Raw genomic sequence first — 23,874 nt, forward strand, 5'->3', positions numbered from 1 at the left:
AAAATCCTCAACTCCCAATCCTTTTCAATTTGACGTTGCAATAAACCCAAAAATCAAAACCAACCCAGTGATATTAAGAGCCTCAACAATATAATCGATGAAACCATCATAACATTCCATGAACTCGAGATGGTACATAATCTGAATATTGCTGCGCACCAAATTATAAGCTTCATTTCATTAGGCTAAAAACATCTGTACAGATTCATAAATCCTACCTCTAATAATATTTTTGCATTTTTGTCATTCTTTTTAAACAATCTTTCTTTTTTTCAACCTTGCGCTACTAACATTGCCCAGAAAAACAATCGTAGTTAACTATATATAATATAACACCAATTAAGAAGAGCGTAAAATCATGGAAACCTTCAACAAATAACCACACTACCAACCAAGGCATCTTCACCAGTGCTCACAGAAGTTGGCGCAGGTGTTGGTTTTCTTTCCTGAGAGACTTGATTTCTTTCATCAGCTCGGCTTGGTTTTCTAGAATTGAGCTCATCACACTCGATGTTTCCATCTGTTTAAATATTCCATAAATATAGCTCAGAAATTGTTTTATTGAAAGCTGAAGGGAGAGAGTATTAAACACATGCATACCTCCTGCATATGGAATTGTCTTAAAATTTCAATATGAAGGTTCCTCATATCTTCATGTACGGATTTCTGAAATGAATCAAGAGTTTCTTCAAGAGTGCGCTGAAAGAGCTGAAGAGTAAAATTACTTCCCTGCTGTGGATCTGGCAGTGAAGCCTTTAGAGTTTGTGAGATTCCTCCCTGTTAATGAATCAATGGACCATTATGACGTAATAGAAGCAGAGAGCTAGCAGTTTTGTCTAAAAGCAAATAAGCTGTTCTAATGTGAACCAAAAACAAATGCTGGCCAACTTGCGTTCTTACATTTATAGCTGGAAGAGCTCCTGGTTCTGTTGCAGCTGATGTATCACATCTTGACAACAAGCTACTCAATATTTCTTCCCTGGTTTCAGCTCCTGTTTTCTTTGTTTTTGGTGAACCACTTATAGGAGATGTGCCATCACTGAAAGCGGAAGTAGTGCTGATTCTCTCAGCATAGGTTGAAAATCTTCGCGGTAGAGTCAAAGATGTTGTTCTGGGTAAGTCAAGGTTAGCTGGTCCCACAAAGCCTTTTGCACCAAGAGACAAGGATGTTGTACTAGAGGAAAAGTTTTCTGGAAATCCTAATGAAGAGGGCTCCTGATTTGAAGAGACATCCTTGGGGCGCAAGTTTTCATAGCTCAGGTTAGAACTTGTCAATAAGCTCATATTTGTCTGACTAAGTGATGAGGACAGATCAGAATATGCTGACCCTGATGTCAAACCCCCAGAAGTCAATGTCCCAAACCGAGCTGGCAGACGTAGGTTGGTAAATTTATCAGGTAATTTTTCACCACCCCAAGCTTCTGGAGGTGTGATGGAGGAGTCTTCAACCTTGGAAGATGGAGAAGGTGTAGACACTGATTCAGCAAAGGAAGATCTGGTGTCATCCTGCACAAAATTGTGAATAAAGAAACATGAATGACACCAGATCTAGTACAAAATGCAAACAAGTACTAAACCTGTTTAGAGGTATGATATTGGAAAATGCAAGTAAACATCAAGGAGAGATAGAAAAAAGATGCCGTGTTCTTAAAGTATGTGTCAATTACTAATCAATGTTACACTGAATTAGCTCTATGAACATCAAGATTGATATTAACTATTTACACCCAGAAGAAAGAAAAAAATATCACACATTGCATGTATCAAGTACAAAATGCAAAAGAGTACTAAACCTGTTTAGAGGTTGAACTGGATTTCCAATCAAAAATTGGATGATCATTAGCCCCATCCTCTGCAAAAGGGAATCTCCTACTGGATGAAGGAAACAAAAGGGATGAGGGCTTCTTATCAACAGGTAGATGATCTTTCTTCAGTCCCTCATGATTATCCCACAGCTTATCAAGTGAGGGTGTAATTGGCTGAACATCCACAAGAGGGGAAAATACCTCCATATCATCCTTAAAGTTATAACTAGAACGAGGAGCATGTAATCTTGCCAATGGTCCACCTGCCCTGAGATGGCCACGTTGTGGTGTATCCTCTGTTGAAGAGAAGCTGAATGTGCTAGATACAGAACCACTACTATTCACTGAAAGCAAAGATGATTCTGCAGTTGTGCCTGAACGGCCAATAAGACGAGAACCCGGTACTGCTGTGGACAATGAAAGGCTTGATGATGTCACTGAAGGAAGTGGGTCAGGCATAAGAATTGAATCTTCAGCAGCACCCCCCAAAAGAGCAGTCTCGGTGGTACAAGTGCTCTCATTAACAATAACCGGCTTTGATCTTTGCCAGCATAAACTAGAAACAGCCTGATAAATACTGCAAATAATTAGTATTAACAGAGATTACAAACTCAACAAGCAACAATAATTACATCAGTAACCTGGATCTTTGGTTAACCATGAGATGTAGGACGACCTAGAGATATTAGGGACTTATTGCAATCTCTAGGATTTGTTTTTATTTTCTTTCCTAGTTTAAATAAAAGAAGACTTCCTTGTTTGGATTGATCTTACTTCGAAGATTTTATATCCTCCAATAGATTTATTTTATCTACTGGTTATTTGTTTCCTTATTTTATTTATGATTTGGCTCTATAAATAAAGGCCAAAGTCATTATTGTTGGATGACTTGAAAATATGAATTGTAAATAAAGATTTCTCCCACAGTTTCTTCTCTTTCTCCTATAGGGGGTCTATCTCGCTTCCTTGATTCTTCTAATTTTCTCCCATTTCTATTATTCTATGACTTCTCCCCTTTCTTGCTTTCTCTCCCAAGGAATAAACTCCCCACCACTGATTGTCTATGATGATATTAATAACATTCTTAAACTTATTGAAAATCATCCATGAGATAACATTTTAATAACATTTTTAAAACATATTATGCTTTAGTTATGTTTCTTTATCTTTTTCTTTTGATTACCTTTTTTTTTTTGGTTCCTCATTTTTAATACATATTAAGGAAAGAATGCATAGAAATGAAAAATGAAAAACATGAATCTCTTAGAGAGAAGCATTGCACTGTGATGAGTCAGTACATACAATTTAGTTCTACTCATCTTGTTACTTTTGACTCACACAAGAGGATTCAACTCTCTGCATAACCAAAATGACTTAGAAGGCATTACTGCTTGTCAATGATAAGGAAGGATTCAACACCAACAATCAAAATGTTGATGTACAACAAGAAAGAAGAAAATCTACAATTCATACATTCACCAAGGTAAGAGCAAACTTTAGTTTACAAAAGAAGAATTTGAGCAACATTGCCCATACACATAACTTATGCACTTAAATCATACACACAAGTTTAAAGTGATTATGAATGACATCTTGCAAGCCAATGCAAACAACTGAATAGAGATCCATTTCCCAATTTTACGGCTTTAGTTAGAACATATATAGGAAAGAAGCCTACCTCTGAAACACCATAAGCGCGAAGAACGGTAAAAGGCTGTGGTTTGCTACGAATATCATAGAACACCACTCGACCATTACTAGTTCCAGCTGCCAGTACCAAACCATCATCTCTAAAGGCCAATGAAGAGAAAGGTGCCTCATAAGTAATGCAAGACGATGGTCTTCTAGACCCTGAGTCATAAGTGTATAGCTTTTTATCCAGCCCAACACTAGCAATTATCTGTTGCAAGGAGAACATTTGAGAAATTAGTATATTTTTTTAATTTAACTGAGTTCTGACCCCAAAAATGATTTACAGTTCCAAAGTTTGCAAAAAAAATTGTATCTCTGCAATAGTTAATGTCAAATAGGCCAAACAAATAAAATAAGACAAGACCTTATCAGTAGATGGTGAGAAGCTAATCCCAGCAGTTGGAGCAGAATGCTGTTTCAGCCAAGAAGCCTGCAAACAGAAATGTGATCATTATTACATAAATTGTCTTTTACTACCTGAAATAAAAATATAGCACTGCTGAAACAAGAATCTAATGAATACTCAGTATCAGTAAACAAAAAAGTCATGCCACCATTTAAAAAATAAAAAATAAAAAGCAGAAGTGAGCTCAAAGCTATCCTTTTAACCTCCAATTTATAGCCACCCCATTTTTTGACCATGATTTGATCAAAGCCAAATGGGATGAATAGAAGAAAAGGAAAGCATAAATATATATTGACGACTTGACTATAGTCTGCATTGGATGGATCCGTGAGCATTAAACAATGAATCTCCCCTTATTTCAGGAAAGCTGGTGGCCACATGAGAATTCTTCCAAATCAACAGGCCACCTAATTCAGCATCAGAAGATCAATATATTCTATTTAATTGCTAGTTCCAAAAAGAATAAAATGTATTTCTTTTGCCTCTAGATGTTCTTTATTATATATTTAATATTTCCATACAGCACAATCTCCAATCAACTAAAATTGCCATTCTTTAATCAGTAAAGGCACAGTATCAAGAAGAATTTTCCAGCACAGTAGTTGGGATTTTTCTTTTTTCTTTTTTGATGAAAGTAGCTCCAACATTGTTTAAGTTTAGACATGATATCCTTCTGAAGCATACAACTTATTAACCATAACGAATTTCCAATGTATCACTTGTTATCCAATCCAATAAGAAAGTAACATAGCAAACCTTTGGGCTACGGCCAGTTGTATCCCACAAATTCACAGTCCCATCATCACCTGCAGTCACCAAAAGGTGTCGACTAATCCGTGAATAATCAAGCACCCTCAGTACCTGGCCTTAAAATCATCAGACAAAAAATTAGCTTGGAAACCAGAGACTAAATCACAAACACCAGATAAAAAAGGAACCCAGCTGCAAGAAGCTAAACAACCTGTTCATTAGGGTCCTTTAATTCAGCAGCCCTTGCTCCAGAAGCAAGGTTATGAAGAATAAGATCCCCACTTAGACTGATAGAAGCCAAGTGCTCATCTTTGCAATTGTACATCACTCCTGTTATAGTATTATTATGGCCCTTCAACCACTTGATGCAACGTTTCCGCTGCAAATCCCATATTCTTACAACTTGACTGCTTCCACCAGAACAAATATATCTGGATCCCTTGTTGCTAAAGCTAATAGCTAATATAGATTCCTGGAAATTTAAAAAAAAGAATACAGCAATAAATTGATTCATCAATGTATCATGAAAAGCTTAAACTGGCAGCTAATGGAAGATAAATTTAAGGAAATCAAAAAATAAAAATTCAATGGTCGTTCCAAATCCAGGAGCATTACATAATATTGGGTCATATTTTGTTTTCTGTTTGAATAAACAAAATATTTGCAAGTAGAAGTATAAATATAAAACCCTCCAGTGTCAACTTTGGTTCTTCTAGAAGTGAGAAATGAAGATATCCAATTTGTGAATAACAAGTCTAGTAGATCCTAGTTAAGCATCAAGATCAAAAGCACATCCAACCTAAAAGTCGATTACCTCAATATTGTCTCCACTATCAGTCCCAGAGACAGGAATTGTCCCCATGCTCTGCCCATTTTTCCTCCACAACGATATCTTCTTATCCTCTCCAGCACTTGCAACAACTAAATCTGCAAGAATCATTCCCCAATTAAAATTAAATAACAATAATAAACTAAAAAAAGCTAGTCCTCCATTTAAAATCACGAATATAGAAACTAATCCAAATATCATACTTAGATTGAAATCCTAAAACATTACTAGTATAAGTCTAATATACTAGTATATGCTCCATTGAGTTCAATTAAAAAAAAAAAAAAAAAGGAATGTAAATTCGACTCAAAACGACATAGTAATAAAATAAACTCGCGAAATTTAGCTAAAGCTAAACGCGCAAACCTCTAAATCTGACTATATTATTATTTGTAAGAAATGTAATCCGGAAGCGAAATCAAAGGCGAGTAAGTGACTCACTGGTGTGGTTCCAGTTGACAGAGTTGACAAGGCAACCAGGAGAGGGCGTGTAACTGAAAATGAAGGGATCGCCGGGCTCAAGCGATACATCGAAGAGCTTGACAGTGTCGCCGCCGCTCGCCGCTAGCAGTGCCATTGATGGATCCGCTAAGTTCATCGTTTTTTAGAGAAATATTTACAAAATTTTCTCGGAAATTAGTAGGATTGGAAATTTTGAACAGAAATAGGTATTTGACAAATAATTCTATTTCGTTTCGTAATTTTTTTGCTTATCTAAAAATGGAAACAAAACCCTACCTGAAAGAGAGAGAAAGAGAGCCAAAAAATTTAAATTGAGTTGAGTAAAGACTAAAGAGGCAATCAATGTGGGCGCCTTTTAATTATGAGCCCTTCACCACTCTCCTTTATATACTCCTCCTTCAAAATTATTATTTTGTTCACTATTTTAGAAATTTTATAATTTTCATTAGAGATTAAACTTTATATTCTCAAAATTAACTATCTCATAATCAATTTAGAGATCAGATCAAGTCCCTTTGATAGCACTTTAGTAAGCTCCGAAGGGAAATCGGGTTAAACTTCGATGGAGGCTCATGAAAAATTATTTATTCTGTTTAACGGTCTACCACCATGAAACAACTTCGCCAAACCAATAGCCGAAAAGGCACAATATTTTCAGAAATTTTGTGCTTCATAGCCAAAATTTGGACAATGACGTAGAGCAATACGGCACTGTGTTGGTCAGTTTGATCAACATTAAATATTTAATGGTGAAAGGCAATTCGTCATGTCTCTTTGGAGTTATTTGGCCAAAGATGTGACACTGTTCTATCAAAGAATATAATTGAAAATTTTTGGAAAATGCAGAACAAATGCAACAAAAGAAGCTTAGAAGACATCACTTGAGAACTTTTGAACCTCTGGCCTGTTGGCCGACTTAGATTCAGTAGCAGCAAACAGACAAAATGGAAATGTCCAAAGCATCTGGATTTCAATTTGGCATCCAAGGCTTATGATTGTCATGCCTATAATCCCAACTTCTGAGGTCGCCGTTCACTTCGCGGACTCAAAGAATTACCATCATGGAAACAAAATATGCAATCGACTATACATCTGAAAATGTCGTAAACTAATAGATACAAACAGGTCAATGTACTATTGAAGATGTCTTGAATAGCTAAAGTTTCTTGAGGAGGCAAATGCTGCCATCTTTAGATTTTATATATACAAGCACTGCAAATAAGTTTACTACCATAATGAAGGGAGAAAAAATAAACGTTAAAAGTTTCTTGGCTTCTACACAACCCACCCTCCCCTGCCCCACCCATACAAAAAGCATTTGTTGCTGGAGTTGTAGATGATTTCCCTGCCTATAAAGCCAAGCACCACATCCACGTACCTCCCCTCAACTCTCAAGTGTTATGTTCAGAAGCTGGTATTCTTTACTTTCAACTCTTTTTCCATGCAAAAGAGAAGAACCGGCAGTTAGAAGCACTGAGGGATTAATTAGCATCAAATTTATGAGCTAAAGAAAGCCATACATTCTCATTAACATTAAATCATGATCCTCCTCAAAATCTTGAAATAAATGAGGCACCTAGAACAAATCAAGAGCGAAATGTGGTACTTTGAGCAAAAATGAGTCATTCAAGTAATCTGTTTTATTTAACTAAATTTGCATTTTCATAGAAGAAAGTAATATATTAGAGTATCATTATAATTTTTAACTGAAGTGCCAACTGTGATACAATGATGTTAATCAGACAATATATTGAAATTAAGGAGATGATGATACATGATTTCTCCAAGTTCCTATCTGCATTTCTACTTCAGTATGTGCTTTCAGGAAGGCATTACACACGGAAACTGATATCATTACTTCAGATAGAAATCAAGTAATCAACTTAAAAAAAATTAATAATTCCAAATTCCTCCTTCCACCCCACTAATAAGAAAGAGTAAATGCCAATACTGATACAAAAAAGCAGGGCTATGAGATTAACCCATACGAAAGTATGAGCAACCACTGGAACTAACTTAATAAGAAATGTATTAACCCATGATCAACTACATCAAAAATAAGATAAAGGAACAAATGCAATAATTAGAAATGTTCAGCTAACCTTGGTTAAGCCTGAGAAGCTACCAAACATCACATTTTTGTTGACATCAAGAACTTAGCTTTTTTCTCGGCTGGCTTAAGAATCTGGAAAGAACACACCAATTCTTCATCAATACTCATCATTGCACCAGCATTATCAAACTCACCACAATAGTTAGGAGCTGAAAATATGGTAACAAGTTGCCTGTCGGCAAAGAATTCGTATCCATCCTCCACAACCTATAATAAGAAAAAATAATTAGCATAAGGCAATGCAACCTTTTTACCCAAAAAGAAACTGAAAAGAATGAGTGGAAAAGCCAACCACCTGATGTGCACGACAGACCAGGTCCAAATCATGCTTTTTCAAGAATTCTGACACCTTGTCAGCTCCGAAGGTGTATGAAACTCCTCTGTCGTTCATTCCCCATCCCTGAACATCTCTTCCAGGATCCGACCAGAGCAAATCACAAAGTAAACCATTGTCAGGAACAGCAGTAGGACGAGTAAGGTTTCTAATTTGATCCAAGTTTGACAGGTCAGGAGAAAGACCACCATGCATGCACAATATTTTTTCATCTATAAGAGCCGCCACAGGAAGGCAGTTGAAACAGTCAGTAAAGGCTTTCCAAAGTCTCACATTAAACCGCCGTTTGCACTCATCGTAAAATCCATATATCCTATTAATAGAAGCACATTCATGGTTTCCTCGTAGAAGAAAAAAGTTCTCCGGATACTTAATCTTATATGCAAGCAAAAGACATATTGTTTCCAAACTCTGCTTGCCACGATCCACATAGTCCCCTAAAAACAAATAATTGGCTTTAGGAGGAAAGCCTCCGTATTCAAAAAGCCTCAATAAGTCACTGTATTGCCCATGTATGTCACCTGCAGATTTTGAAAGAAATATCAGGGACAATCAAATAAGCCACATAACCTGTATATAGTTATGAATTATCAATATAATCTGGGGCTAACTGACATGTCTACTAAAATTCAATTTGTTGGATGGTATTCTTACAACTAACAGATTTGAAACTTGAAATAGAGATTGTCTTGCACCCAACACTCGCGAGAGTCCAAGCAAAAATAAATGAAAATGATTGTTGGTACAATTACTCACTAGTAGAGCATATCAATATCCCCTAACTTCATAAGAACTTATCAGATCATCAAAAACCCCATTCCACCACACCCAAATTTACAACTTTTATCTACACAATCTTAGTTATCTACACCAAAAGCACATATTTGTACTAAATGCTTATGATTCCAAGATTTTCAGCTCCAAATCATTCGGTGTCTCTCACAAATCAAACAGTGCACATAGAAAGATTCAAGAATATTAAATCACAAGTTAACATTAAAACTAAAAATACAAAAAACAACAATATCCCACTAACACATGGCTCATTCAGCTGAAAACGAAAACCCTAACCATATCCATAGTGCATTATATAACAATGTAGGCTATATTACTTGTCTACAAAATCCCTACCCTTCATAGAGTCAATTCTTTTTTTTCTTTCCTTAAAAAAAGTACCCATTATGCTAACAAATTACGATTCCACTATAACACAATAAGTCCATATCAAACACCAATGCGATAATATTAAAACAAAACCAACACACCCACTTAAGAAAAAAGCAGCAAAAAGAAATAAGAATTGAAACTTTTTTAATTTGTTTAAACAGATTACCGCAAATCTTCATCGGGGCTTCAAGTTCAAGCAAGTTAGGTTGTCGAATAAAGATGTCTCTAGAGGCAACACAAAGATGTTTGATCTCGGTCTCTGAGAGCTGGACCTGCTTGCCGGGTCGGGCTAATCGGACCTCCGTGAGCCGATTGATTATGTCATCCAGAACGTTAGGGTCCATGGTTGCTTGCCCTTGTGCTGCCATCAGATCCTCCTTCAAAGGGCCGTGATTAAATAATGATGATGATCACAAAGAGAGATTTTTTAGTTCAAAGTTTTGTATAGCTTTTGGCGTTGCTGTGTTTTTTGTGTTGGTGGGGTAATGACTAATACAAATTAAAGTTAAAAAAAGAATAAATATATAATATTTTCTTGGAAAAAAAGAGGGGGGAAAAGAGAGAGAAATTGAAAATAATTTTTTAATTCTCTGAGAGAAGGTTTATTGTTTAAAATATAGAAGATGGAGATGGCTGCAAGCCTGCAACTCCAATGCGACGGAGCTGCCTATAAAGATATTTTTTCTTTCTTCCAGTTGAGAGTGGGAATGGGGTATTTGAAGCGACGTCGTTTCCGTTGAGCAAACAAAGCCCATCTTAAAGTGACCGATCCATTGCCCATGGACCCAATTCCTTATTTGGATAGATAATATTGAAAATAAATAATTTTTTATATTTTGAATCATTGAAGTAAATTAGTAATCAGCAAACTGGATCATAATACAATATTATTTAGTATTTTAATTTCTATCTCAAAATTTTTCAACAGATAGTTATTCTAAGTGTTGACTTAAGTTAGTCCAAACTCTAAATTCTTGAACACCTTGATTATTAAAAAAAAAAAAAAAAAATTAGTCCAAATTTTACTCTGAAATTCTAAAATTAATTATAAAAATTTCAAAAATCATTCCCACGAGAAGAAGTTATTGACTAAAAACTTAATCAACGAGACATATATATTTTAATTAAACTTGAAGAAAAATGAATGAGAATCAGATTAGCCCTTAATTATATTTATAATATAGTGATAATTTGACATCTCACCTCATCTAATCCATCTACTTAGTGACAAAACTTTATGTTTATTTGACACTTGTGTCGTTAATTTTAGTTTCCAAGTAAAGAAAATTCTAAAACGAATGATCATAAGAATGTAATTACCTACCGTACTAGGTTCAATTCTCCGTTAGACGCAAACGTATTACATTTGTCCATTAGCTATCTGGAGGGAGTGTCGGTGGATTGTTGTAAGATAATTTTTTTTGAAAATTAGTTGATGTACACGAAAATTGACTAAACACCTCAGTTGAAAAAAAAAAAAAAAATGTAATTGGTATTACGACTTAAACAAAAGAGAACTTTATTTAATTAGTTGCATGCTTAATTAATGCTTTATTTTTTTTCAGTACTTAGCTATCAAATAAGCAAGTACAAGATATGTATGCATTTAACTGTAAAACAAGATATGCTTTATTTTTGTTGGCTAAGATTAGAGATAATATTAGTGATAAACCTTTATATTTGTTAGGAATTAAACCAAGCATGTTTAGTTATTCTATTTAGATTAGTGTTATCTAAGTAGATGAGTGTTAGTATTAGGATTCTTAGTTTGATTAGAATTTCTTACATTATTTTCTATCTAGATTTCGATCCAGATGTTTGCTTTTTAAGAGTAATACTACACTTACAAAGAAATTTTACAAAGATTTTCATACAAAGTGAGGTGGCAAAAAATGAATGGAAGAGTTTCAGTATTAGGAATCTTAGTTTGATTAGAATTTCTTACATTATTGTCTATCTAGATTGAGTAATCCTACATTTACATCACATTTTTACATCATTTTCATTACATTATGATGTGTCATATGTCACAATCACACAAATTTTTAATTATTTTAATATTATAATAAAATTTGTGTGGTTGTGGCATATGCCACATCATGATGTAATAAAAATGGTATAAAAGAGTGGTGTAAATGTGGCATTACTCATCTAGATTTCAATCATGATGCTTGCTTGTTAAGAGTAATACTACACTTACAAATAAATTTTACAAATATTTCCATATAAAGTGATGTGACAAAAAATGAATGGAAGAGAGTGAAACCCTTTCATTCATTTTTTGCCACCTCACTTTATATGAAAATCTTTGTAAATATAGTATTATTAACTTCTTAATCTCACCTTCCCATGTAGAAAAAAAGAAAATATCCGAAAAGGGAAATCTCTAGTTAATGTAAGGTTCTTTGAGATTTAATTAAGTGTATGTGTCATCATAAGAGAAAGTGTAATGTCTTGGTTTTATCCTGAAAAATGCATGGCTAAAAAATAAAACCAGAATACTCGTAAATTAACAAGTCCGATATTAGGTATTAACCACCATTGGGTGGCTTGAAACCACTATTAGGTGCTTAATGATAAAGAACAAAAGATGTTTCACAACTCTTGACTTCGAGTTCCCTAGGCCCTAATAAGGGTGACGATTGAGAGATTTACTTGATGGTCAATCTCAAACCCTAAGATATTTGTTGAAGTATGTACAAGTTGGTCCCGAAGGTTGAAAAAAAAAAAAAAAAAAAAAAAGATATAAGATATTCGTTATAGAATCTTTATAGGTGGGTTCTTTTTTATCTTTGACAATCTGTTTATATGGTTGATGGATTCATGCAGATATGGAACATTTTTCTTTAATGGTTTCCATTTGTCAGAAACGAACTGTTTCAGAAAACATAATTAGCAGAAGAAATTAAATAATTATGTGGTGGATATGGAAATTTTGTGAAAGAATGTATTCTGGATCGCTTAAAAGGCATCTAAATCTGAAGTTAAAAGACCATGATGATCGTGTCTGACTAAAAAGATTAAATGGAAAGAAGGAACTGACTCTCACTCAATCCACAGATAAAAAACAAAAAAAAAAAAGAACTGTTTATTAAAGCACCAACTGATGTAACCTTGCTTTTCGAAAGCAACGGCGGATAATATTAGCAACACGCAAAGGAATATTTCCACTTTCATCTCGTCTTGCTCATTGTAGCTGCTTTCCATATTCTAAGCCAACCAACAACCTATCTTTTTTCAACGCAATAAATGTAGAATTTAAGATTAGATATGGGTTTAAGGCTGCCAAGCTGGTGTTATTATATTGGTATAAAAAAAAAAAAAAAAAAAAATGTGTGGCTTTATTCTTGAAAGTTGGAGCTTCCTGTGTTTAGGTATAGTTCCCCCTTTAGATGGTACAGATAGATCAGAGTTAATTACTGGGAAAATGAAAATAAAGCTTTTTATAGTTCTGAAAATGGTGAACTTCTTTAATTCAGATCTCAAGTTTTCCTCCTTTAATGTCTAAAATTAATGCAGCACTTTATTCTGTCTTCCACAAGAGAATTTTTAAAACATGTTATTATTCTGGAGAAATCTGTCAGCTTAATGAAAGCTATATGTGTAGAGTTTGCTTGAAGCTTTTGGTCTGTTAATTAAGAAGATGAAAGATCAAGTGAATGTTTTATGTAAACTTAAACGCATATAAACCTTTTGGAAAGTTTGGAACCTCAAGTTTACTCACTGATCACCATCATGCAGGACACTTTATGATCACATCTTGATCACTTTACCAATTTATTCCAATGAGAAATTCTTGTCTCTCTCCCAATAATCATGTTCCATGCACTCAGCAAAAAGAGAATAAACCTGGAGCATAATTCAACGATAGACTTTCCATGAAAATATATATATGTGAATCCGAAACTTAATAAAATTTGTATTGGTATCAAAAAGGAAAATCCATTGTCCACAGGTCAAGTATTTTGACTTTGCAAGAATCCTATACACAGTCCTCTTGTTGCAAAATCTCACTGTTGGCTTGTAATTTAAGAGAATATTTTGATCATTTGAAATAATCTCGACCCCCCTCTTTCTCTTTTACTCGCCGATTAAAGGGGACGTGAAAATTCTATCCAGCTCGATACTGAAGCCGATTGGTGATGGGGTGTTTTGAAAATTTCTTTAGAATATGACCAGCCGTCCCAGGTTACTTTAATATAAACCTCTCCATCTCAGCAGATTCTCTGCCCACATTAACTTTCTTTGTTTGTTGTGTGTGTGGTGATCGTTTTCGTTCTTTTTCCCTCTTTTCTACTTTCTCTTCCTTCCTTTCTCAAGCCAAGAATCTCTTTCTCTTCACTTCCTTTCTCTCCTGTTGATTCCTCTCTCTTGCTTTTTTCAACTCCCTCATTTAACGATGCCTATTGCATTGTTCTCTTCTCTCTCTCTCTTTCTCTCCACTCATTTCCATTCATTCCCTCTCTGTCTCTATCTTTCTATCGTTTTCGTTTCTGTATTCCGGCGAAACCTATAATACCTCTCATTCCACGTACCTTCATGGCTCCTCCTTCTTCATCTGTCAACCATACTCTACATGTAGTTCCACACATATAGGTTTCATTGAATTTGGAATTATTATATTTATATATCGTATAATATTATATGCATGTTCAAATATCAAGCATAAAACCACAATGGGTTGGCCAATGGTGAAGACTTGGGCCAAGGGATTTGTTCCCCTTATAGTCTTAGGTTCGAATCACAAGAACAATTGTTAATATTATTGATTACGACCATAGGACTTACCCTATTTTGAAAATTGTTTAGGATCGGGGACTAGTCAAGGTGAGTGTAAACTAGCCTGGACACCCCTGGTAACAAAAAAAAAAAAAAAAAGTTTTAGGTTCAAATAACAAACGGTTATTAATTTGTTAGTCATAGACTAGTAGTTGCCTTGTTTCGGAGTCTTGTTCAGGGTTGATGACTAGTTGAGGTGACGTAAGCTGGCTCGGACACTTTTGGTAACAAAAAAAAAAAAAAAAAAAAAAAAAAGCGTATATTTATATATGTCGCATAATGTAACATAGGCTAATTTTTAATATGTTGATAATGATAATGTAAATGTTTAAGTACTTATAAGTAATGATAATATTTAAAGATTGTAGTTATTTAAATAATACTTGATTTTGGAGAACTTTGATTATATATTGAGATAAATTTTTTGCTTGGTGGGGTGGGGGGGGTTAATTGGATTCAATGTTTTATGGTAAGCGGGACTTTGTTTCTTCACACGCAGAGAGAGTCTCGCTTTATGAAATGGCTGAGTAAGCTTTTTAGAGCAGTGGTTCAGCTCGCAGCAGCGGCGGCGGCGGCGGTGCTGGTGGCGGGAAGTATTAGTAGCGATGGCCGTCAACCACAGTTTCTCGGAGAAGAAAGCATGGTTGGCATACACCACGTCGATCCGTGGTAAACAATTTTTGAACTTATTTCTTTAAAAATTTTGATATTATTTTATTAATCACTTTTTAAAATATTACCATATTAACAAATTAAATCTTTACAGACTGTAAAGAGCCCAAATTAAAATGGAAAAGCTGGTTTAAGTTTAATTAAGGTAATTAACTTAGTGCTTTATAGCGCTGCAAGCCGGCAACCATGTTACGTGATCAAAATCACTGGTTCTTTTCTTCCTCTGCAAATATAAATAATTTCATTGATCTTCCAGGGGTTTTTGAAAATCACATTTTAATATTCTTGCATGAAAGTTATCTTTTCTTTTTGGAAAAAAAAAATCAAATAATAAATGCCCTCTTTTGGGATTCTCTTTTACAGTAGCAAGTTATCTACAGTTATATATTTTTTTTTAATGCAGAATAAAGGTAATGGCTAGATTATTACTGTGGTTCAGTTGATGGTTAATTAACTAGTTTTTTCTATTGTCATCAGGATGACCGTTCTAGAATGAAAGAGATAAAGATATTAGACCGTGCAATTGCACTCTCTCTTGGTGAAGAATCAAGAGACCAAATGGTCAGTTTTAATTGAATTTTTTCAGAAATTATTTTCGGATATAATTCTAAAAGATCGCAACATATAAAGAGATTATGGTAACATTTTGATGAGTGTATTTCTCAGGACAAAGACGGCAGCGATATAATGATGAAGATTTTGCTTGGAGTTCAGAATTGTCTGATACCTTCGTATCCTCCTTATAATATTACAATACTTAATTAAATAATTATAATTTAATTAATTATAATTTTATATTATAATTAAATAATATATTACTTAATTAATTATAACTATTTAATTAAATAGTATTACAAATTCACTTACCTCTTTATCATTTATTTTTTCTTTCCCTGTAGAATTCACGAAAAGAAAATCGGTAAAAAATTATTGTGTCCTTTGATGTGTTCAATTTCAAAGATCAAACAAGACAGTATTGCTTGCCATCTAGCAAAAATTTGTTTTGAAACTAAATTTTTTACATCTTTTTCAAAAATAAATTTTGATGTAGAAGAATCTGTTCGAATCAAAAATCTTTTATAATCAAATCATCTTGAAATTTTGTAATGCATAAAACAATTGATAAAACTTTTTTTTTGATGGTTGATATTTTTTTGAGCACCGAGCCAGACTCCAGAATGGAAACTAACTAGACTTTCTTTATTATCTAATTTTTGTTTAATATTCCACCGTAACCTATATCAGGCATCCGTTTCTATAATAGGATAAGCTGATGGATCTAATATACTAAGACAAGGAAGGAATTTAATTTTCGATTTGATTTCTCTAACTATTTGATTATGGGTTTCAGACCATGCAGGAGGATTTTTTCTAAGTCTTTGATAACGGTTCACTAATTTTCTAAGGTCTTGGAAAAACTCTGCTATATAATTAAGACATCCTAAAAATCTTTGTAATTGTGTTTTGTCTCTTAATTCATCAGGGAAATTATTTGCGAATTCTATTGTCCTATCATTGGTTTAATAGTTCCTTATAAATTTCATGCCTAAAAATCTGATTTTTGCTTGAAAAATTTCATTTTTGTGGCTGAAACAACTAATCCATTTCTTTTAATATTTCTTTAAATATTTTTAAATATTTTAAATTTTGATCTATTGATTCTGAATAAACTAGACATCTGTCATATATCTATTGTAAAGTGTATATAGGGTTAAAGATATCATTCATAATGTTTTGAAATTCTGATGGTGCATTTTTTAATCTGAAAGGCATAACGTTCCATTCATATGGACCAAAAGGAACATTATGCTGTTTTGTATATATTTAATTCGTCTATTTGGACTTGCCAAAATCCTGACTTCATATCATTTTGAAAATATTGTTGCATTATATAGTCTATTAATTAAATCTTTTTTGTTGGAATGGGATATAAATCCATTGCAATACTTTGTTTAATGGTTTATAATTGATCACTGATCTTGGAACTCCTCATTCTTTTTCTGCCGCATTATTGACATAGAAGGCAGAACACTCCATGGAGATTTACTTGGTCTAATTAATTTTTTGGCTTGTAAATTTTGATTTCTTTTGACATGTTCGAGTAATTCCTTATTCATCTGTATGGGTCTGCTTTTGTTGGTATATTTTTTCATCAAAATTTTTAATATAGGAAGACGACTACATGTTTGTTTCTATCCAAAAAAGCGTTTGGAATTGTTGAGCATATGTCTTGTAAAAATCGCTTTTCTAAATTAATAATTTCTTGAATTTTTGGAGTTTCTAATTGTTGTTTTATCCTTTCATGTTTCAATTCTCTTTTAAGAAATGAATTTGCTTTTTCTATAATTAATGAGATTTATTTTGATATTGTTAAGTCTTTTAAATTATTATATCTTTTATTAGTGGAGGATTAACAAATTCAAATATTACTTCCTAAATATTTGTTGTAATTCCTGATTGGTTACACTAAAATAAATTTGAGTAATAAAAGGTGTACCTAATATAACATCTTGATCAAGATCTTTTGCTAAAATAAAAGTACTTTAAATACAAAAATTTTGTATACAAATATGAGCATTAGATAATTTGTAATTAATGTTTAATTGTTGACCATTTGCTCCATATATCTCTCTTTTGTTTTTTCATAATATTTTGTTAGAATTAATCATTCTCTTATACAGTTTTGATCTGCTCCAGTGTCTACTAAGCTTGTGTAATATATCTAATTCATGATTATATTGATCCTAAGTAAACATGTCATTTTTTAAATTGAATTCTAGAAATTTCATTAATAAATGCTCTTCATTTTCTTTAATCTGTAATCCTGATTTTGAGGTTGATGATTGTCCTACAGTTTCTTTGGAGCTTTTAAACATAATAACTCTGTCTTGATTTCAATATTATCGTTTTGTAATTCTTTAACTTGATGTTTCAGAATATTGATTTCTTCTTGTAAATCACTTAAAGAACTTGTGTGGGTTTATCAAATCTTTTTATTTCTTTTAAGTTATAAGAATCTACTCCTTTTGTTTTTCTTCGGATAAAATTAATTCTTTGAGTTTTAATAAATATTCCTTTTAATGTCTTCTTCCTGAATTTGTCAATAATATCTAATAAAAATTCTTTTGATTTGGTGATAACATTTATTGACTTAGGTCTATGTTGATATCATATTTATTGATTTCATTGGGGTACTATTATTGCAATTTAGTAAAGACCGACTCTTAATATATAGAGGATCTTTTAAAGATTTATTGAAGTTTGTGTTAAAGTTTTTGTTAGAATTGTCTTGACTTAGGCTTATTAATTGAGGGGTAAAACATCGTTGAGGTGGTAGTGTTTCAAAGGTACTTTTGGTGTTAATTATGTTGGAATTCTATATAAGTTTTTACTTTTTTTTTTAGTGGGACATTTAAAACATCGTGTCCTTCTTGTTTACATTTCCAACATTTTTTTATTCTTTTATTTTTATTATTATGATAAGAAAATTTTCTTTTCCTATACTTTTGTTCTTTGATTGGGGATTTAGAAAGGACATTATGTTGGATTTGGAAGATGAATTTCACTAAGTTTTTTACTATATTTTCTAGAATAGTATTGTGATTATTGAGTTTAATATTCTTCTCTTGGAATGTCAAAGGGTTCAAAATGGTTTAACATATTTTGTGTGATAAAGGGTTGTTGAAGTTGTTTTTGAATTTCCTAAAGTTGGTGAATTTGTTGAAGTTTCTATTATCTCCTTCCCGGGGGTTTTTGAATTTAGTTATAATTAATTAAGTAATATACTATTTAATTATATGTATATTATAATTAATTAAATTGTTAATCATTTAATTAAGTTGTAAATTATTTATAATAGAATGTTTAATTAATTAAATAGTCATACCATAATTATAATATAATGTTACAATTAATAAAATTTAATAATTTGATATAAGTATTGTGTAAATTAGTAAATTATTAATGTTATTAATATAATGTCATAACATTAAGTAATCATTTAATTATGTATGTTTATATTGATATAATATCATACTATATAGTATAATGTAATGTTATAATGAATTAAGTTCATACTATAATCTAATTTAATATTATAATTAATTAATTTTTAAATCTTTAATTAATATACTAATGTTTATAATGGAAGTTATAATTGATTAGTAATCATATACAAATATATAAAGTAATGTTATAATTAATTAAATTTTTAATCGTTTAATTAAGTAATGTAATAGTATAGTAAATTACTAATGTTGTAATGTAATGTTATAAATTCATAACTAATTAAGTATTATTATCATTTAACTATATAATTATATTAAGTGTTATAAAATTAATAATGTAATATAATAATATTATAATTAATTGAGTAATTATTAACTATAATTAATGTTTAATTAATGTCTATAATGAAATGTTATAGGTAATGTTATAATTATTAAATTTCTTATTATTAATTAAGTATTGTGCTAATGTTTATGTAGTAAATTAATAATTACTAATGTTAAAACATATTCAAATCATAATCAATTAAGTAATCATTTAATTATGTAATGTTAAATTAATTATATGATCATACTATAATAGTATGTAATGTTATAATGAATTAAGTAATCATAATATAAATTTATAATTTGTATTAAATTAATTAAATTTCAAATCATTTATTAATATGCTAATGTTTATAATGGAATGTTATAATTGATTAAGTATCATATTATAATATATAAGGTAATTTTATAATTAATTAAATTTTAATCCTTAATTAAGTATAATAAATATAATAAATTAGTAAATTACTAATGTTTATAATGTAATGTTATAAATTCATAATTAATTATATAATTATGTATCATTAACTATGTAATGCTATAATTAAGTAGTGATCATAAATATAATTTAATATAATAAATATAATTTATTGAGTAATTATTTTATATGTAATGCTTAATTAATGTTTATAATGAAATGTTATAATTAATTAAATTTTTTATCATTTAATTAAATATTGTGCAATGTTTATGTAGTAAATTAGTAATACTAATGTTTAAAACATAATATCATAACTCATAATCAATTAGTAATCATTTAATTATGTAATGTTAATTATATTGATCATCCTAGAATAGTATAATGTATGTCATAATGAATTAAGTAATCATACTAAAATCTATAATTAATATATAATTAATTAATTTCAAATCATTTGATATATACTAATGTTTATAATGGAATGTTATAATTGATTAAATAATCATATTATAAATATATAAGTAATGTTATAATTAATTAAATTTTTAATCGTTTAATTAAGTAATGTAATATATAGTAAATTACTAATGTTTATAATGTATGTTATAAATTCATAACTAATTAAGTAATTAATAATCATTTAACTATGTAATGCTATAAAATTAATAAGTGATCATAATATATAATGTAATAATAATATTATTTTAATTGAGTATTATTTAACTATAATGTAATATTAATTAATATTTATAATGAAATGTTTATAAGGTAATGTTTAATTAATTAATTTTTTTATCATTTAATTAAAGTATTGTGCTAATGTTTATGTAGTAAATTAGTAATTACTAATGTTTAAAACATATATCAAACTCATAATCAATAAGTAATCATTAATTATGTAATGTTATATTAATTATGATCATACTATAATGTATAATGTAATGTTATAATGATTAAGTAATCATACTATAAATCTATAATTTAATATATAATAATTATTTCAAATCTTTGATTAATATACTAATGTTTATAATGGAATGTTATAATTGATTAAGTAATTATATTATAAATATATAAGGTAATGTATATTTATTATTTTTAATCGTTTAATTAAGTATATAATATATAGTAATTACTATGTTTATAATGTATGTTATAAATTCATAACTAATTATGTAATTATGTAATCATTTAACTATATAATGCTATATTAAGTAAGTGATCATAATATATAATGTAAATATAATTTTATAATTTAATTGAGTAATTATTTAACTATAATGTAATGCTTAATTAATGTTTATAATGAAATGTTTATAAGGTAATGTTATATTAATTAAATTTCTTATCATTTAATTAAGTATTATGCTATGTTTATGTAGTAAATTAGTAATTACTAAATTTATAATATAATGACATAATCAATTAAGTAATTATTTAATTATGTAATGTTATAATTAATTATATAATCATACTATAATGTAATGTTATAGTGAATTAACTATTAAGTAATCATACTATAAATTTTTAATGTAATATTAAATTATAATTTTTAATCATTTAATAAGTTTGTATTAATGTTTATAATAAAATTTATAATTGATATGTAATTATACTATAAATCTATAATGTAATGCTATAATTAAAAAATTTCTAATTATAAATCAATTAATTAACTATTTAATTATGTTTAATTTATAAGTCAATTAATTAAGTAGTAATCAATTAATGTAATGCATAATAATTTATCTATAATCAATTAAGTAATGTTATAAAATTATAATTAATTAAGTAATCATTTAACTATATGTAATGTTATAATTGATTAAGTATGATATTTAACTAGTAAATAAATTTATTAATGTTTATCAATTTATCATATATAATTAATTATTACTAATTTATTTGATATACTTAGAACTTGATAATTGAAGTAAATAACTAAATATATTATTACTCAATCAATATACTATTTTATTCAAAAATATTCTTTTATAACATTAAATGTAAACACTTTTAATTGGATCATAATTCCAATTATTCACTTAATTGATCAAAACTTTAATAATGTAATAATATATTAAAGCTTTTAATATGATGTAATTTATATGTAATAAGTATAATTGTATTCATATATTTATTTAATTAGGTTATTTTAAAAATTTAATTTTTTCTATTTAAATTTTTTTATATTTAAATAATAGAAACTCCCCCATTATTTACATTTTATAAATATTTATTATAGTCCAGTTCCAAAATGTTCTAAACAGGTTCCAAAACAGGTTCCAAAACAGGTTCCAACAGGTTCCAAAACAGATTCCAAACAGATTCAAAACATGTTCTAAAACGGTTCCAAACAGGTTCCAAAACAGGCTCCAAATCGGGTGCCCCCTACAGGTTCCAAACAAGTACCCTTTTTACAGGTTCCGGTTTCTCCACATGCAAGAACCGGAATCGGAACCACACAGTAACGGTTCCAAAAATTGGAACCAGAACCTACCCGCACAATGCAGTTCTGGGTAGATTCCGTTCTTACCCCCAGTTCCTGTTCTACCTGATACCTTTGCTCACCAACATGAGATGGAGATGGCTGCATCTCCTATGCGACGGAGCTGCCTATGAAGATTTTTTTTTCTTCTTCCTGTTAGAGTGGGAATGGGTATTTGAAGCGACGTCGTTTCCGCTTGAGCAAACAAAGCCCATCTTAAAGTGACCGATCCATTGCCCATGGACCCAATTCCTATTTGGATAATAATATTGAAATAAATAATTTTTTTTTTATATTTTGAATCATTGAAATCAGTAATCAACAAACTGGATCATAATACAATATTATTATTTTAATTTCTATCTCAAATTTGTCACAGATAGTTATTCTAAGTGTTGACTTAGTTAGTCCAAACTAAATTCTTGAACACCTTGATTATAAAAAAAAAAAAAAAAAGTTAGTCCAAGTTTACTTTGAAATTCTAAAATTAATTATAAAATTTCAAAAATCATTGCCAAAGAAGTTATTGACAAAACTTAATCAACGAGACATATATATTTTAATTAAACTTGAAGAAAAATGAATGAGAATCAGATTAGCCCTTAATATATTTATAATTATGGATAATTTGATCTCACCTCATCTAATCCACTATTTTTTGTCCTCGAGTGACAAAACTTTATGTTTATTTGACACTTGTGTCTTTAATTTTAGTTTCCAAGTAAGAAAATTCTAAAACGAATGATCATAAGAATGTATTACCTACAGTACTAGGTTCGATTCTCCGTTAGACGCAACACTATTACATTTGTCCATTAGCTATCTGGAGGGGTGTCGGTGGATTGTGTAAGATAATTTTTTTTGAAAATTAGTTGATGTACACGAAAATGGACTAAACACCCTCAGTTAAAAAAAAAAAAAAAAAAATAATTGTTATTACGACTTAAACAAAAGAGAACTTTATTTAATTATTGTTGCATGCTTAATTAATATGCTTTATTTTTGTTGCTAGATTAGAGAAATATTAGTGATAACCTTTTATTTGTTAGAATTAAACTAAACATGTTTATTTATTTTATTTAGATTAGTTTTTCTAAGTAGATGAGTGTTAGTATTAGATTCTTATTTTGATTAGAATTTCTTACATTATTGCTTCTTAATCTCATCTTCCCATGTAGAAAAAAAAGAAAATATCCGAAAAGGGAAGTCTCTGATTATTTAAGGTTATTTGAGATTTAATTAAGTGTATGTGTCATCATAGAGAAAGTGTAATGTCTTGGTTTTATCCTGAAAAATGCATGCCCAAAGTATAAAAACCAAGAATACTCATAAATTAACAAGTGCATATTATATTTAACCACCATTGGGTGGCTTGAAACCACTATTGGGTGACTTGATAATAAAGAGCAAAAATGTTTCATAAACTCTTGAGTTCGAGTCCCCATAGACCTTAGTAAGGGTGTTCAAAGAACCGATTGAAACTAGAATCGGTGGGTACCTGGGTTTGGTTCTGGTTTTTACCCAAACCAGAGTCATGGGTAGGTCCGTTTCCAAATTTTTGGAACCGTTACTGTGCGATTTCGGTTTCGGTTTTGGTTCCTATAGTTAAGAACCAGAACCAG

At 30.4% G+C, this 23,874-nt stretch overlaps 2 protein-coding genes across 2 annotated transcripts; both read right to left on the reverse strand.

The window, feature by feature from the left end:
* Window positions 1-33: 33 nt before the first annotated feature.
* Window positions 34-6,264, reverse strand: LOC116132474 (protein NEDD1). The gene is made up of 10 exons (XM_031418135.1): window positions 5,924-6,264; window positions 5,468-5,580; window positions 4,865-5,125; window positions 4,660-4,764; window positions 3,862-3,927; window positions 3,484-3,705; window positions 1,794-2,372; window positions 901-1,506; window positions 601-777; window positions 34-520 (listed from the first exon to the last, which is right to left on the reverse strand). Exons 1-10 carry the CDS (start codon window positions 6,078-6,080, stop codon window positions 413-415), a joined length of 2,394 nt encoding a protein of 797 aa, XP_031273995.1. The 5' UTR covers window positions 6,081-6,264; the 3' UTR covers window positions 34-412.
* Window positions 6,265-7,326: 1,062 nt separating this feature from the next.
* On the reverse strand, window positions 7,327-10,252 carry LOC116132485 (serine/threonine-protein phosphatase PP1 isozyme 4). The gene is made up of 4 exons (XM_031418152.1): window positions 9,725-10,252; window positions 8,353-8,912; window positions 8,047-8,264; window positions 7,327-7,377 (listed from the first exon to the last, which is right to left on the reverse strand). The coding sequence occupies exons 1-3, from the start codon at window positions 9,924-9,926 to the stop codon at window positions 8,076-8,078; spliced, it is 951 nt and encodes a 316-aa protein (XP_031274012.1). The 5' UTR covers window positions 9,927-10,252; the 3' UTR covers window positions 7,327-7,377; window positions 8,047-8,075.
* Between the last annotated feature and the right edge of the window lie 13,622 nt (window positions 10,253-23,874).

The sequence above is a fragment of the Pistacia vera genome, unplaced genomic scaffold, assembly GCF_008641045.1.
Source record: "Pistacia vera cultivar Batoury unplaced genomic scaffold, PisVer_v2 Contig254, whole genome shotgun sequence".
Lineage (NCBI taxonomy): Eukaryota > Viridiplantae > Streptophyta > Magnoliopsida > Sapindales > Anacardiaceae > Pistacia > Pistacia vera.

Excerpts from the sequence above, each read along its gene's own strand:
- LOC116132474 (XM_031418135.1), bottom strand. The coding sequence starts at position 6,080 with ATGAACTTAGCGGATCCATCAATGGCACTGCTAGCGGCGAGCGGCGGC. Across the intron at positions 1,507-1,793 it reads CCAGTTCAACCTCTAAACAG|GATGACACCAGATCTTCCTT; the intron begins GTTTAGTACTCT and ends AATTTTGTGCAG. Across the intron at positions 778-900 it reads GAGCTCTTCCAGCTATAAAT|GGAGGAATCTCACAAACTCT; the intron begins GTAAGAACGCAA and ends ATTCATTAACAG.
- LOC116132485 (XM_031418152.1), bottom strand. The coding sequence starts at position 9,926 with ATGGCAGCACAAGGGCAAGCAACCATGGACCCTAACGTTCTGGATGAC. Across the intron at positions 8,913-9,724 it reads AGCCCCGATGAAGATTTGCG|GTGACATACATGGGCAATAC; the intron begins GTAATCTGTTTA and ends CAAAATCTGCAG. Across the intron at positions 8,265-8,352 it reads TGGTCTGTCGTGCACATCAG|GTTGTGGAGGATGGATACGA; the intron begins GTGGTTGGCTTT and ends TTCTTATTATAG.